At 30.6% G+C, this 11180-nt stretch overlaps 2 protein-coding genes across 3 annotated transcripts in view; one reads left to right on the top strand and one right to left on the bottom strand.

Annotated features, from left to right (window-relative positions):
* Positions 1-789: 789 nt before the first annotated feature.
* LOC132754830 (uncharacterized) lies at positions 790-2625 on the top strand. 2 transcript variants are annotated; one of them, XM_060745562.1, is made up of 2 exons: positions 790-927; positions 1505-2625. In XM_060745562.1, the coding sequence occupies exon 2, from the start codon at positions 1527-1529 to the stop codon at positions 2442-2444; it is 918 nt and encodes a 305-aa protein (XP_060601545.1). In that variant the 5' UTR covers positions 790-927; positions 1505-1526; the 3' UTR covers positions 2445-2625. The 2 variants fall into 2 exon arrangements, with proteins under 2 accessions (XP_060601545.1, XP_060601536.1); XM_060745553.1 differs by lacking the exon at positions 790-927 and adding an exon at positions 976-1007.
* A 1121-nt stretch (positions 2626-3746) lies between these two features.
* The window catches only part of LOC132754509 (FERM domain-containing protein 5-like), a 106311-nt gene continuing 98877 nt past the window's right edge, over positions 3747-11180 (bottom strand). The window contains exon 16 of the mRNA XM_060745152.1: positions 3747-10337. Within this exon, the coding sequence (XP_060601135.1) occupies positions 9703-10337 (635 nt within the window). The 3' untranslated portion in view covers positions 3747-9702. The remainder of the gene's footprint in view (positions 10338-11180) is intronic.

Genomic DNA, 11180 nt, shown 5'->3' with positions numbered 1-11180 from the left:
AAAGAGAAATAAAAAAAATGGATTAAAAGTTTTATATGTGTTTATCATTTTATATTACCTGGTATTATATAGGAGCTGCTGCTTCAGTTAGTTTAACATTTTACATAATGTATTACTGAAACTTTCCTATATAGGGGACATAACAGCTTAAGCCGATTCCTTTATTTACCAGAGTTTGTATTAAAAAACTTGTTTTGCATGGTTTTTCCTATTAGTCTTCCTGTGTTAAGTGGCAAATCTTTCAAATCTAACCTTTATTCTGAAGATCAACAAGTATTAATCACTTTATGTTTTTTACTAGTATTTTTTCCTATACATGTACATGTTATGTTGTTATTACATTTCAGTGAAAACAATACACATGTCTATTATTATACATGTATTTCATTTTGGAGATTTTTTGTGAAAATGTTTTTTTTAACCATAAGAAAACAACGAAACCAATCTGATTTAAATCTGCTCCTAAATAACGCTATGCATTATGCAGTCAGGTTGAGCTCATTATACATGTACATGCACTGTGATATACATGTACATGGAATTTTATTTTGTAACTGCCTGTAGAAAATGAAATGTCACTGAAATTAAATATAATCAGATGACAAAGTTTATAGAGAGGCTAGGATAGATGATTACCATCAATTACCCAATCATCTCAATTGTTTCACCTCGACAATGATAGAGATAATGACCGTAGTTGACAACAATTTATGTTTATTTATCTTCCAACAAATTGTCCAAAATGAGAAAAATAGGGAAGAGAATGGATGATTTCCTGTAATTTCAAACAATTTTCTAGAAAGGTCAGTTTGAATATGCATGTTAGAGATAACTGTTTAAGTAATGAAATTGCCTATTATAATACTTGGCTTTGAGCTGTCACTGAGACATCAGCTTAACATCATAGTTCCTAGGATATTTGTATAGGCAAGTTTTCTTTTGCATTTCACATTTTGAAATAAATTTTATTAAGTAATATTTCTTTACTACATGTTGTATAAATACAAGTAAGCTTCATTTTTTGTATTATCTTAAACTTGATATCAAGGTGTTGTATAAATAAATTTCTTAATTTTGGATGTTGTTATAGGATGCATTTTTCAAGACATCTAAACCAGTTTTATTAAACTTCTAGTAATCAAAGGACATAAATTTGTTTAGATCCTGTGGTCATTATTGATATTTTTTTGCTTTTTTATTGTTTAAGAACCACTAACTTTGAAAGCATAAAACCAAACAGCGAATTTAGAAAATATGCAATATCATCTTTACTATTTGAAATATCATTAATTTCATTATTTATGACATTTTGCCATATGAGAAAAAAAAAATTTTCTTGCTTCATCACTGAAACAAATAAAATAGATTTATCTTTTATTTTTGAAAAGCTATTACTTGTTATTTAAATTTAGGTTAAAAAGTTTAAGGAAATGATTTTCTTTTTGTTCTTTGTAGGCAATAATTTAACATATTGCTAGAACAGTATTTAAACTTTATTTTCTAGACTAGCTGGTATTAAAGCAGACATGAGGCTGGTACTAAACCTGATAATGTTGACATTTATTGGTGTCAGCGGACTGCCAATACATGATCCTGCATCAGCAGTAAATAGTAGAGCCCTTAAATCGTTCAAGGAACTTACTGATAAGCTGAATGGCTTGAACTTAGAAATGAAGAGAGACAGTCAACCAGAATCTGCAGCTGCAATACAGGGGGCAATCAAGCAAATGGCTGACAAAGCTCAAAGTTTGATGGATACAGTGTCATTGAAAAGGAGAGTTCTGAAAGAAAATCTGATGTCTGACAATGTAAGAGATTCAGAGGATGCTTTTAAGAAGGTTTTTGGTGTGCTGGCTTCCAATAAAAGGGAATTACAAAACCGATTGTTGTTGAAAAAAGATCAGCTTTTGGGTCAACTTGGACAAAATGCTAAGAAAATAGCTTCTATGAAGGCAAGAGACTTTAACAATAATATCAAACGGGGTCTAATGTTAAAACGTGACCAGCACATGAAGGGAATAGACAGAATAGCTGAAAGCATTTTAGGTTTGAAATCACTTGATGTCAGAAACTTGAAACCTAGTTTAATGGGAAAACTGAAGAAAGATGTCGGAGAAACACAATTAGCACATTTTGACTGGTTCCCATTTAAACAGGAAATGCTTCAGAAGTCTGAAAGAGGTTTAAAACAAAGAGATGAAAGTGAAAATGACCATGCAAGACTCTCTTCTGATTTTGACTGGTGGTTCCCAATGAAACAAAGAAGTCTACAAGATAGTCAGAAAGATATTAAATCTGACAGGGCTGTGAAAGAAGATTTGCCTGATAAGAGCATTGCAGAATCTGTACAAGAAAAGGCTATTAGAGATGTACTAGGTAACATTGCCTGGGACTGGAAGAAATCAACCTTTTACGAGCCAATGAGTGCAGATAGTCTCAATTGAGGTCAAGACAACCAACACAATTTTATTTTTGAAGTTCTTCAGTAACTAATGGTTGGCGATGGTTTTTCCTGCCTATGACCCAATCGCGTACCTTGATCATGAATACAGATGTCATGTACATATAAATCTGAACTTTCATGTACATTTACAATTTATATACATTAAAGTAAATAGAAATTAATTTCTTGTTATATTAATCTATATTTATTTACTGAATTTTCCAACCAAATGTCTTTTATTAGAGAAATTCTTTTCAAAATAAAAATAGTGTCTTCTTAGGTTTGATTGATAGATTTCCTAGTTCTACAATTTATATACTTATATGGGACAATGTATATACTTAACTACCTTAAAGAGCAACAAAATTTTGTTTTTTAAACATAATTTTTTCTCTTTAATTCATTTTAAGGTACAAGGTAGAAATATTTTGATGGAGAAATTCTGCTATTTAAGGCAATGGAAGTGCCCTAAACCTTCCAAACATTTAAAATTCCAAATATCTAAGCTCTTGGCATTGTACCTATTGTAATACAGGAGAGTTTATTGTTTCAAAAAACGTTTCAAAGGTTTTATATAAAAATATTTATTATATATCGATGACCTAAACATGTACTTTCAAGTCATGTTAGCACTATCAAGGTCATATAGTAATATTCCAGCTTTCACAGGTGGAAGGACAATAAATCCTGTACAACCTAGTGTTACCCCAACAGGAAAACTATATTTCTAATTAATTAAACTACATGAAATATGTTCAAGTCATATGACAGTTGTAGAAAATTGGTCCTTCACTCCAGTGTTGCTGTATTTTTCTGGTCCTTAAGGATTATTGATTCCAGCAATAGTAAAGTGTTGAAGATGGAGTACCACTAAAAGCCAGTGCTAGGGGATGTGAGATGTTGTATTTTACATGACCTTTCATGAGGAATTTTCATATGAGCCGCGTCATGACAAAACCAACATAATGCGTTTGCGACCAGCATGGATCCAGACCAGCCTGCGCATCCGGGCAGTCTGATCAGGATCCATGCTGTTCGCTATCAGTTTCTCTACTTGTAATAGGGTTGGTAAGCGAACAGCATGGATCCTGATCAGACTGCGCGGATGCTCATATTCAGTTGTCACTGCTTCTTAGGGATCACCCATTTCCATAAAAATGTCCAAGGGTCATGAAATAATCATGAGCAAAATGAGATTCATAGCACAAGGTTTTTGTATATCAGTCATTGTATCCTAACAGCAGATGTTTAAATGAATACTTGCTTTTAGTTCTAATTAATTATAAAGGACAAGAACAAAATAACCATTTTCTGTGCATTTATTTTTATTCTTTACCTCTTTTATAAGTAACATAAGCTTTTTATCGCTACGTTAAAACATAATAAATGAGTCATGCCCAGTTATATAATGTAAATGAGTAAATCATGTTGGGAACTAATACCTCTACAGAAAAAGCATAATATAATGTATATAATACATACAAAATAAAGGCAAAACAAAAAAAATAACTGTTGTGTCAGCTCCAGAAATAATTCACAAAAAAATCATATTTTCTCAGCAATGACATATTAAGTTTGAGAATAAATTTCATGATTTTTACAATTTCTCAATCAATCAATGTTTATATTGAACAATAAATGAACAACCTGACAAAGTATAATTAATTCACCATAATTTTATGTAAAAGTTAAACGGGTTTCTTCCAGAGAAAAGCAAAATGGCTTACAATACAGCTAAAATATGATTTACCTTTCTGGTTTTATTGTGTACAGTTTTATAAAAACTAGAAATATTTCTTTAAAAATCTGTTTTTCTCTTATTTATGTACAATTTCTATCTTTATTTCTCTACAAACTTCTGTAAAAACTAAGGTAATGATAAATTCATAATATTTGTATTTAAAACTATTTACTATGACAGTATGTTTCTCCGATAACTCAAGAAACTTTTAACAAAAATCAAGTCTTAAAGTTTGTCCATTTTTAACAGTAAAATATAAACTGACCACAAAAAATTGAATTTAAACTGTATACAATTTTGGCATAGTGATTACTGTGATTTATGTGCTAGATTATCTTTACCATGGTAACACAAAAATGTATTCTCCTAAATTCCATTTGAGCTGCGTCACGACAAAACCAACATAACCAGCATTGATCCATGCTGGTCGCAAACCCATTATGTTGGTTTTGTCGTGACACGGCTCATTTCATCTGTTATACTATTATACCCAATGATTATGTAATAATTTTTTTTTATAAATTATTATAAATTTATCTATATATAAAGTAAGTCCTAGAAGTGGAAATATGTTTAAAATAAGTCCCAGGTCTGGCCAATTGGTTTATACATGTTAAGCTTTAGGGTTTCACAGTCATAGAGCTTAGATAACTTTTTGTAAGCTTATGTTACAGGTACAAAACAGTAATATATAAACCTTGATAAAAGTACTGGTAAATACATGCTATTCTTACATGTACAAAGTAACACATGTTTTCACATTCATTACCTCGTATTTGAGACATAAAATAAGGGAACACATGCTTTTTCAACAGTTTAAAAGAGGGACTTAACTTGTAGAAAATAATCTAGTGTATAAAGAAAACAGACATATTTTAAACAGTGAAGTAAAACCACCTTCAAATAAACCGGCTAAGGTGTGATTTGGACAAAATACAAAGATAAAAATAACTTTGGTTTTGTTAAACATCTAGTTATTATTTCATTTCCCTCAAAGTTTTATTATGCATTATGATTAATTTAACAGTTTGGACAATAAAATAATTTCACTGGTATCTTTAAATTATCATGCTTCACAAGGTAGAATTAAAAGCAATGAGCTTGTGGTTTCAGTAGGTGGTATCTTCTAACATGCAAGTACATGCAATAGAATGTCCAATTCCCATCCACAATATCCATTACTACAGTATTATATATACTTAAAGGTAATCAAAATATACAAAACTGTACAAAGAATATACACCAACAGCCAATTTATTAAAATAAACAGTAAAGATTATATTGTATTTTAATCATTATATCTTTTTTTTATTACTATTAAATATATTTAATAATTTTATTATAAAAATGTTTTACGGGGAATAATCAATTTTCTTTATAAATGAGCCACGTCATGACAAAACCAACATAATGCATTTGCGACCAGCATGGATCCAGACCAGCCTGCGCATCCGCGCAGTCTGATCAGGATCCATGCTGTTCGCTATCAGTTTCTCTACTTGTTATAGTTATAGAGTTTGTAAGCAAACAACATGGATCCTGATCAGACTGCGCGGATGCACAGGCTGGTCTGGATCCATGCTGGTCGCAAACCCATTATGTTGGTTTTGTCGTGATGAGGCTCATATAATTATTGTATATGAATAACATTTAAAATGGAAACTAGAAGCAGCATTATGCAACTTGAGGCTAATTACTTTAATCCATGACCAATGAATGATGTATGCAGTAAGGCTTTTAATATGCAAAATTCTTTTAAAATGTCACAGTACAATATGTTCAATTTCTCATCCATTCTGACTGATAACATTTATTATCATTCTTTGAAGGCCATTACTCTGTATTCTTAATTTCCAATCTTGTTTTGATTCAAGTTAAAACCTTCAGTTGTAAAAGAAACAATATCAATTAAATTATATACTACTTCTTAATTTGTAAAAAAAAAGATTTCATTAAATATATTCAATAAATAAATTATAACAATATTTATCAGTTAAAATGTGTAAAATGTTCTTTTGAATAATAAACACATTTCTTTTTTATAAACAATGCAGAAAGTTGACATTTTATAATTTACTGTTCATGGTAAAATGTGCATGAAGAAAGAGAGTTAACCTATGGCATTAAAAGATAACCTTGCATATTATATAAAATGATATGTATGTGTTATGTATGTGAAATCATAGTACATGCATAAATGTATATAATATTCAGTCTGGACTGTGACACAGATATTTCACAATCAACATATCATACAAGCAATAGGAATATAAGCTACAGAGGGACCAGTCTGAAAATATCAGCATTTGATTGGTGCATTTAAAACAAACAGACCAATAGAAAGGCTGTATTTTCTGACTGGTTTACAGAAATATAACTTTGCAGAATAAGATGTATCAAGGTTGTACATTTACAGTCTAGGGCAGCCAATTGTATCTCTTATGTTTACAACAAATTTTCTCCTCAAAATCTAAGCTATCTCCAAAACCCTGCTGTTTTTTTCGCAATTAAAAACAAAGAATAAATTAAACAGATATGGAACTTGTTTTTAATCTAATTTCCTTTATTACCAAGAACCACTTCAATTCACTTACATTCTTAGGCATATCAATTGATAGTGTTGTCTACAAATTCTTAACAAATTTGAGAGATTCACCATTTTGATCGTCATCTAAGTCTAGTTCACAGAAAATAAATGACAGAATTCTAGGTCAAATTTAGAAGACAACAAAAGTTAAGTTCTTGTTTAAAGATACATTACATTATAGAGGCTGTTATAATACACAGAGCTAAACAAAGCAAACAAAAATAAAACCACTGTGTCTAACTGTTCACAATGACTTGCAGTACAAACAATAATTGGTAGTCTTAAACAGAAGTAATTTTCTCTTGCAAATACACAAGAAGTTTCTGGATGCAATCACTGTTTATACCGCATATTAGTGAAACAGGTTACACACAGTGGAAAAACTACTGTTTATACCACATATCATTGTAACAGGCTACACACAGTGGATAAACTATCACTACTTACATGAATATTGCAACTGGAGTATAAATAAATTTGTGATATTTGTACCAGTATACAGTAATAATAAGACATAATGTAAAAAAAGTAATAAAAACAACAATGTACAAGTATGACTACAAAACAAAAAACAACCTTTACAAAATCAACAGTGTATAAAAAATACAAACAAAAATCTAAATCTGAAAAAAAGCAAATAATACAAACATAAGATATGGTTTTGCTAACTGAGAGTATGATGGAATGAAACTACCACACTATATGTAAACATTCACACAGAAATCATTCTGTTATATTATAGAACTCTTCTCCTGTTTAACAGGCAATCAAATAATGACATTTTTGCACCATGTCCATATAGTTAATTTTACTGACAACAAAGAATTTTTTTTTAAATTTTTTTTTAGTAATAAATACTAATCACTAGATTTCTACATGTTACTTAGATGTTACAGAATGACCTTTTAGTACAAAAGGTACAAAGTAGAATCTGATGATAGAAAGTACATGTTTTTTTTTTAACACATCAACACTTGCAGACATTGATTGGAATAGCAATCTTCCCTGATAGGGAATAATAAGTTTTTTACACCATATTACCGGTGACTTTTCTTTAAAATTACACCCAGATGAAAACAGAAGGAAGCAACTAAAAGCTATTTCTAATATTGCAAGCAAACTATTGAAGTGTAATATTTGGAACCATTCTGGGGTTAAGAAAGACAACTCTATCATAACTTCCAGCACTCAATGTGTTCAGAACAAACTTATCTCTTCAAGTAAGTCTACAAAGCGAAGGCAAGACTATAGCGAAAGAAAAAAATCTTGAAGAGCAGCATGCTTGTGAGAAGAAAAAAATAATATCCTACACAACATGTTCACTGAAACTGGGAACCAGTCTTTTAAATGCAATAATTTCATTGGTCGATTTTGAATTTAAAACAACCAATCAAAATATACATTCATACACTGATTATCATTTCCAGTTTTCTTCTTAAACTGATCACAAAAAATGTACTATTATATATTCTTTTTAATGTTACAAAATATTTCAAATTCTTAAAAGGTAGTTTCAAACCTCATTTTCAATTTTTAAATTTTTCTAGTAAATAAACATTAATCAAAATAATCATCACCAAAAACAACGGGAAAAAGAAGTATAATGTGATGGTAAATCAACAAAAATAGATTTTTGTGCTAAAAGATAAATGAACAGCAGTACATTTATCCGACCTGATCCAAGAAATAAACGAATGTAAGAGAAAGTTGAACTAATAACATGTCTTTTTTTCTTTCAGAAGAGAAATTACTGCTGCTTAAAATATTTCTCAAACACATAAATCATTTCAAGTTATACCTATGCTTAGCATAAACTTATGTTTTAAACACAAACATCGCTTATGTTAAATATTTACAGCAAATCCTCTGCATAACCCAAACTAATGCCTAAGTCAAACATGTTTTAGTCAAACTTATTAAAGAGATAATCTGAACACAACTTAACTCATGAAAACTTGTTTCAGTTCTCAAACATTTTGTGGTGTTTTACCCTGTTTATAGAAACATCTATTATCAATGATCATTTACATCCTAACAAAAATTTTACTTATTAAACAGACTTGACATCACTTCTACATAGCTGCCCCTACATATCCAATGTACAACCTTTCTAATTAACAACATATATTTCCAAAGATAAAAATCTTAAAACAATGAATGGCGTTTATATTATAAACGACATACAAACTTTGGAAGAAATAAATACAAATCTGGCTTAAGACAAAAGAGGAATATTTCCCCGTGACTTGTAATAATAACTGTTCAATAAATCAAGCTTCCTATCATCTTCAGTTTGTTTAATATACATGATGTAAAAAAAGATGGTTTTATACAGTCAATTATGCACTAAGCGATTCTAAAATTTAATGTTAAGAGAATACACAATTGAACAAAAGTTGGCCTTTAGTAATTTCGAGTCCGCCACCTAAAACAAGTCAACAACCACCTTTAAATAAAAGACACATATAAACATGCAAGCCTGCAACACAACTGATGAAAGCTATAATTAGAACAGTGCTGAAACTCCGAAATACATCCTTCGCCATTCTTACTGCTAGTAATGATCTTTCTTCATTGGTGACAATGGTCACAGGCTTTTTTATTACCAAATTTCTATCAAATACAAGTAATGTTGGTCCCTCTTGATTAATTGCTATAAAAATACTTAAATATTTCCGACTAAAATTAAAGTACACATATTATCAATGCAATATTTTGCTTCAATGTTGAACAAATGATCACCATGATTAATAATAGTTTATTGTTCAACATGAACACCTGGGTTTCCGAGTTTCTGCTCTGTTCTATTGATTATTTCTAACTGAATACACACTTATAAATCTAATTGGATATGCTTTTATCTCAGATTCTCTAGTTATGAATATCAACCATATTTTTGTAAAAAATAATTATCCTGATTGAGTCAGATATTTACAACTTGTTGACAAGCTCGTGATATTTATCGAGGATGAAATCTCTGGTAGGCTCGAGGAAGGTTAAACGTGCACGGGCCTCGTTCATTACAGGATGATCAATGTCCGAGAACATAACCACACATGCTGACACAGTTAAGGTCAAAAACAATGAAAAGAAAGTGAAAGCAAATATTTTTCCACATGAGCAACGACCTTTCTTGGTTTCAACAGTTTTTGTGTCCTTTGGATTGGTTTCCAGATTATTTTGAGATGTTGGTTTCACTTTATCTTCCGCCACGTTATCAACATGATTTCTCTCTTGCATTTGTTGAAATTCTTTTTCCAATTCAATGACTTGTTCTTCTAAACTTTTAGCAACTTTATCATCATCTTCATGATCGTAGACAGTATCTTCCGGATTGTAAGGCAAGCTAGAATCGTCCATGGGTGCGTCACCGACTTCAGTTGTGACAATTATTGGTATGCCACCATTTTGTTTAAATGTGTCAGGACGGGCACCCTCAACATTTGATGACTTGACCTGCGTCATTTCTTCCGCCACGATGGTATCTTCTTCTGCTTTAACAGGGGTCTTTACTGTGGGACTCTGTACAACCTCAGCAGTAGACTGCGGAACATCAACTGCATTCTCTGTAAATAAATAAAGAACAAACCACTGTTAAATTCAATATAGAAAGTACCATTTTGTCAGTACCTCTGCACATATAATTTATTAAGCTAAATACTAAATTTTTCATTATCAAGAAAGTAGTATCACAACATTCTGTCACTAGAGATTTTCCTCATACAACTATAAAAAGTGTTTAAAACATTTAAGCAAGAAAATTAAATCATTTCAAAATATAAGCTATTTCTATGATTTTTGCATGCAAAACTAAATCAAACTGATTCAATATTCAATCAAAGATATGATTTCTACAGATTTATAATTACCCACTTCCAGCAAGTAAAAAGACCCATGCACTGCCCCATGTTTCAAGTTTTTTTTAACAGCCCCTATGCAATTGTCACATGGTTTCAACATTCATGAACAAAATTGTTACATGGAACCTATAGCTCCAGATTTGCACCTGGTTAATTCATTTCTAACCATTATCATTTCTTAAAACCACAATAAAGTAACCTGATATCCTTAATAAGGTGTACCAAGAAAATGTTAAAATCTAAAAGTACATGTATTATTAACGATGTGTTTCTAAATTAAGATTATTTCAAAATGATTTGGAACATGAATCAGATTACGATAGTATAAGTAGCTTTAAATCCCTTCAAAAATGTTGAGACTTTGTGCACAGAAAAGCATTCCTTGTTGACTTACATATATAAAAAAACCGAACCAAGCCCTGACAATATGCACCAGCTTTGGGACATTAATTCTGTATGCCTTTGGTTGAAATCCATTGAGAAATGAGTATATCATATAATGTGACAAAAAAAAAAAGGACAAACATTTTGTAGGCTGACTCAGGAGTG

Source organism: Ruditapes philippinarum, unplaced genomic scaffold (genome assembly GCF_026571515.1).
Source record: "Ruditapes philippinarum isolate M1 unplaced genomic scaffold, ASM2657151v2 ctg134_1_1_1_1, whole genome shotgun sequence".
NCBI classification, from domain to species: domain Eukaryota; kingdom Metazoa; phylum Mollusca; class Bivalvia; order Venerida; family Veneridae; genus Ruditapes; species Ruditapes philippinarum.
The sequence above is the reverse complement of the archived record's forward strand: the minus strand, read 5'-3'. Positions and strand labels throughout refer to the sequence as shown.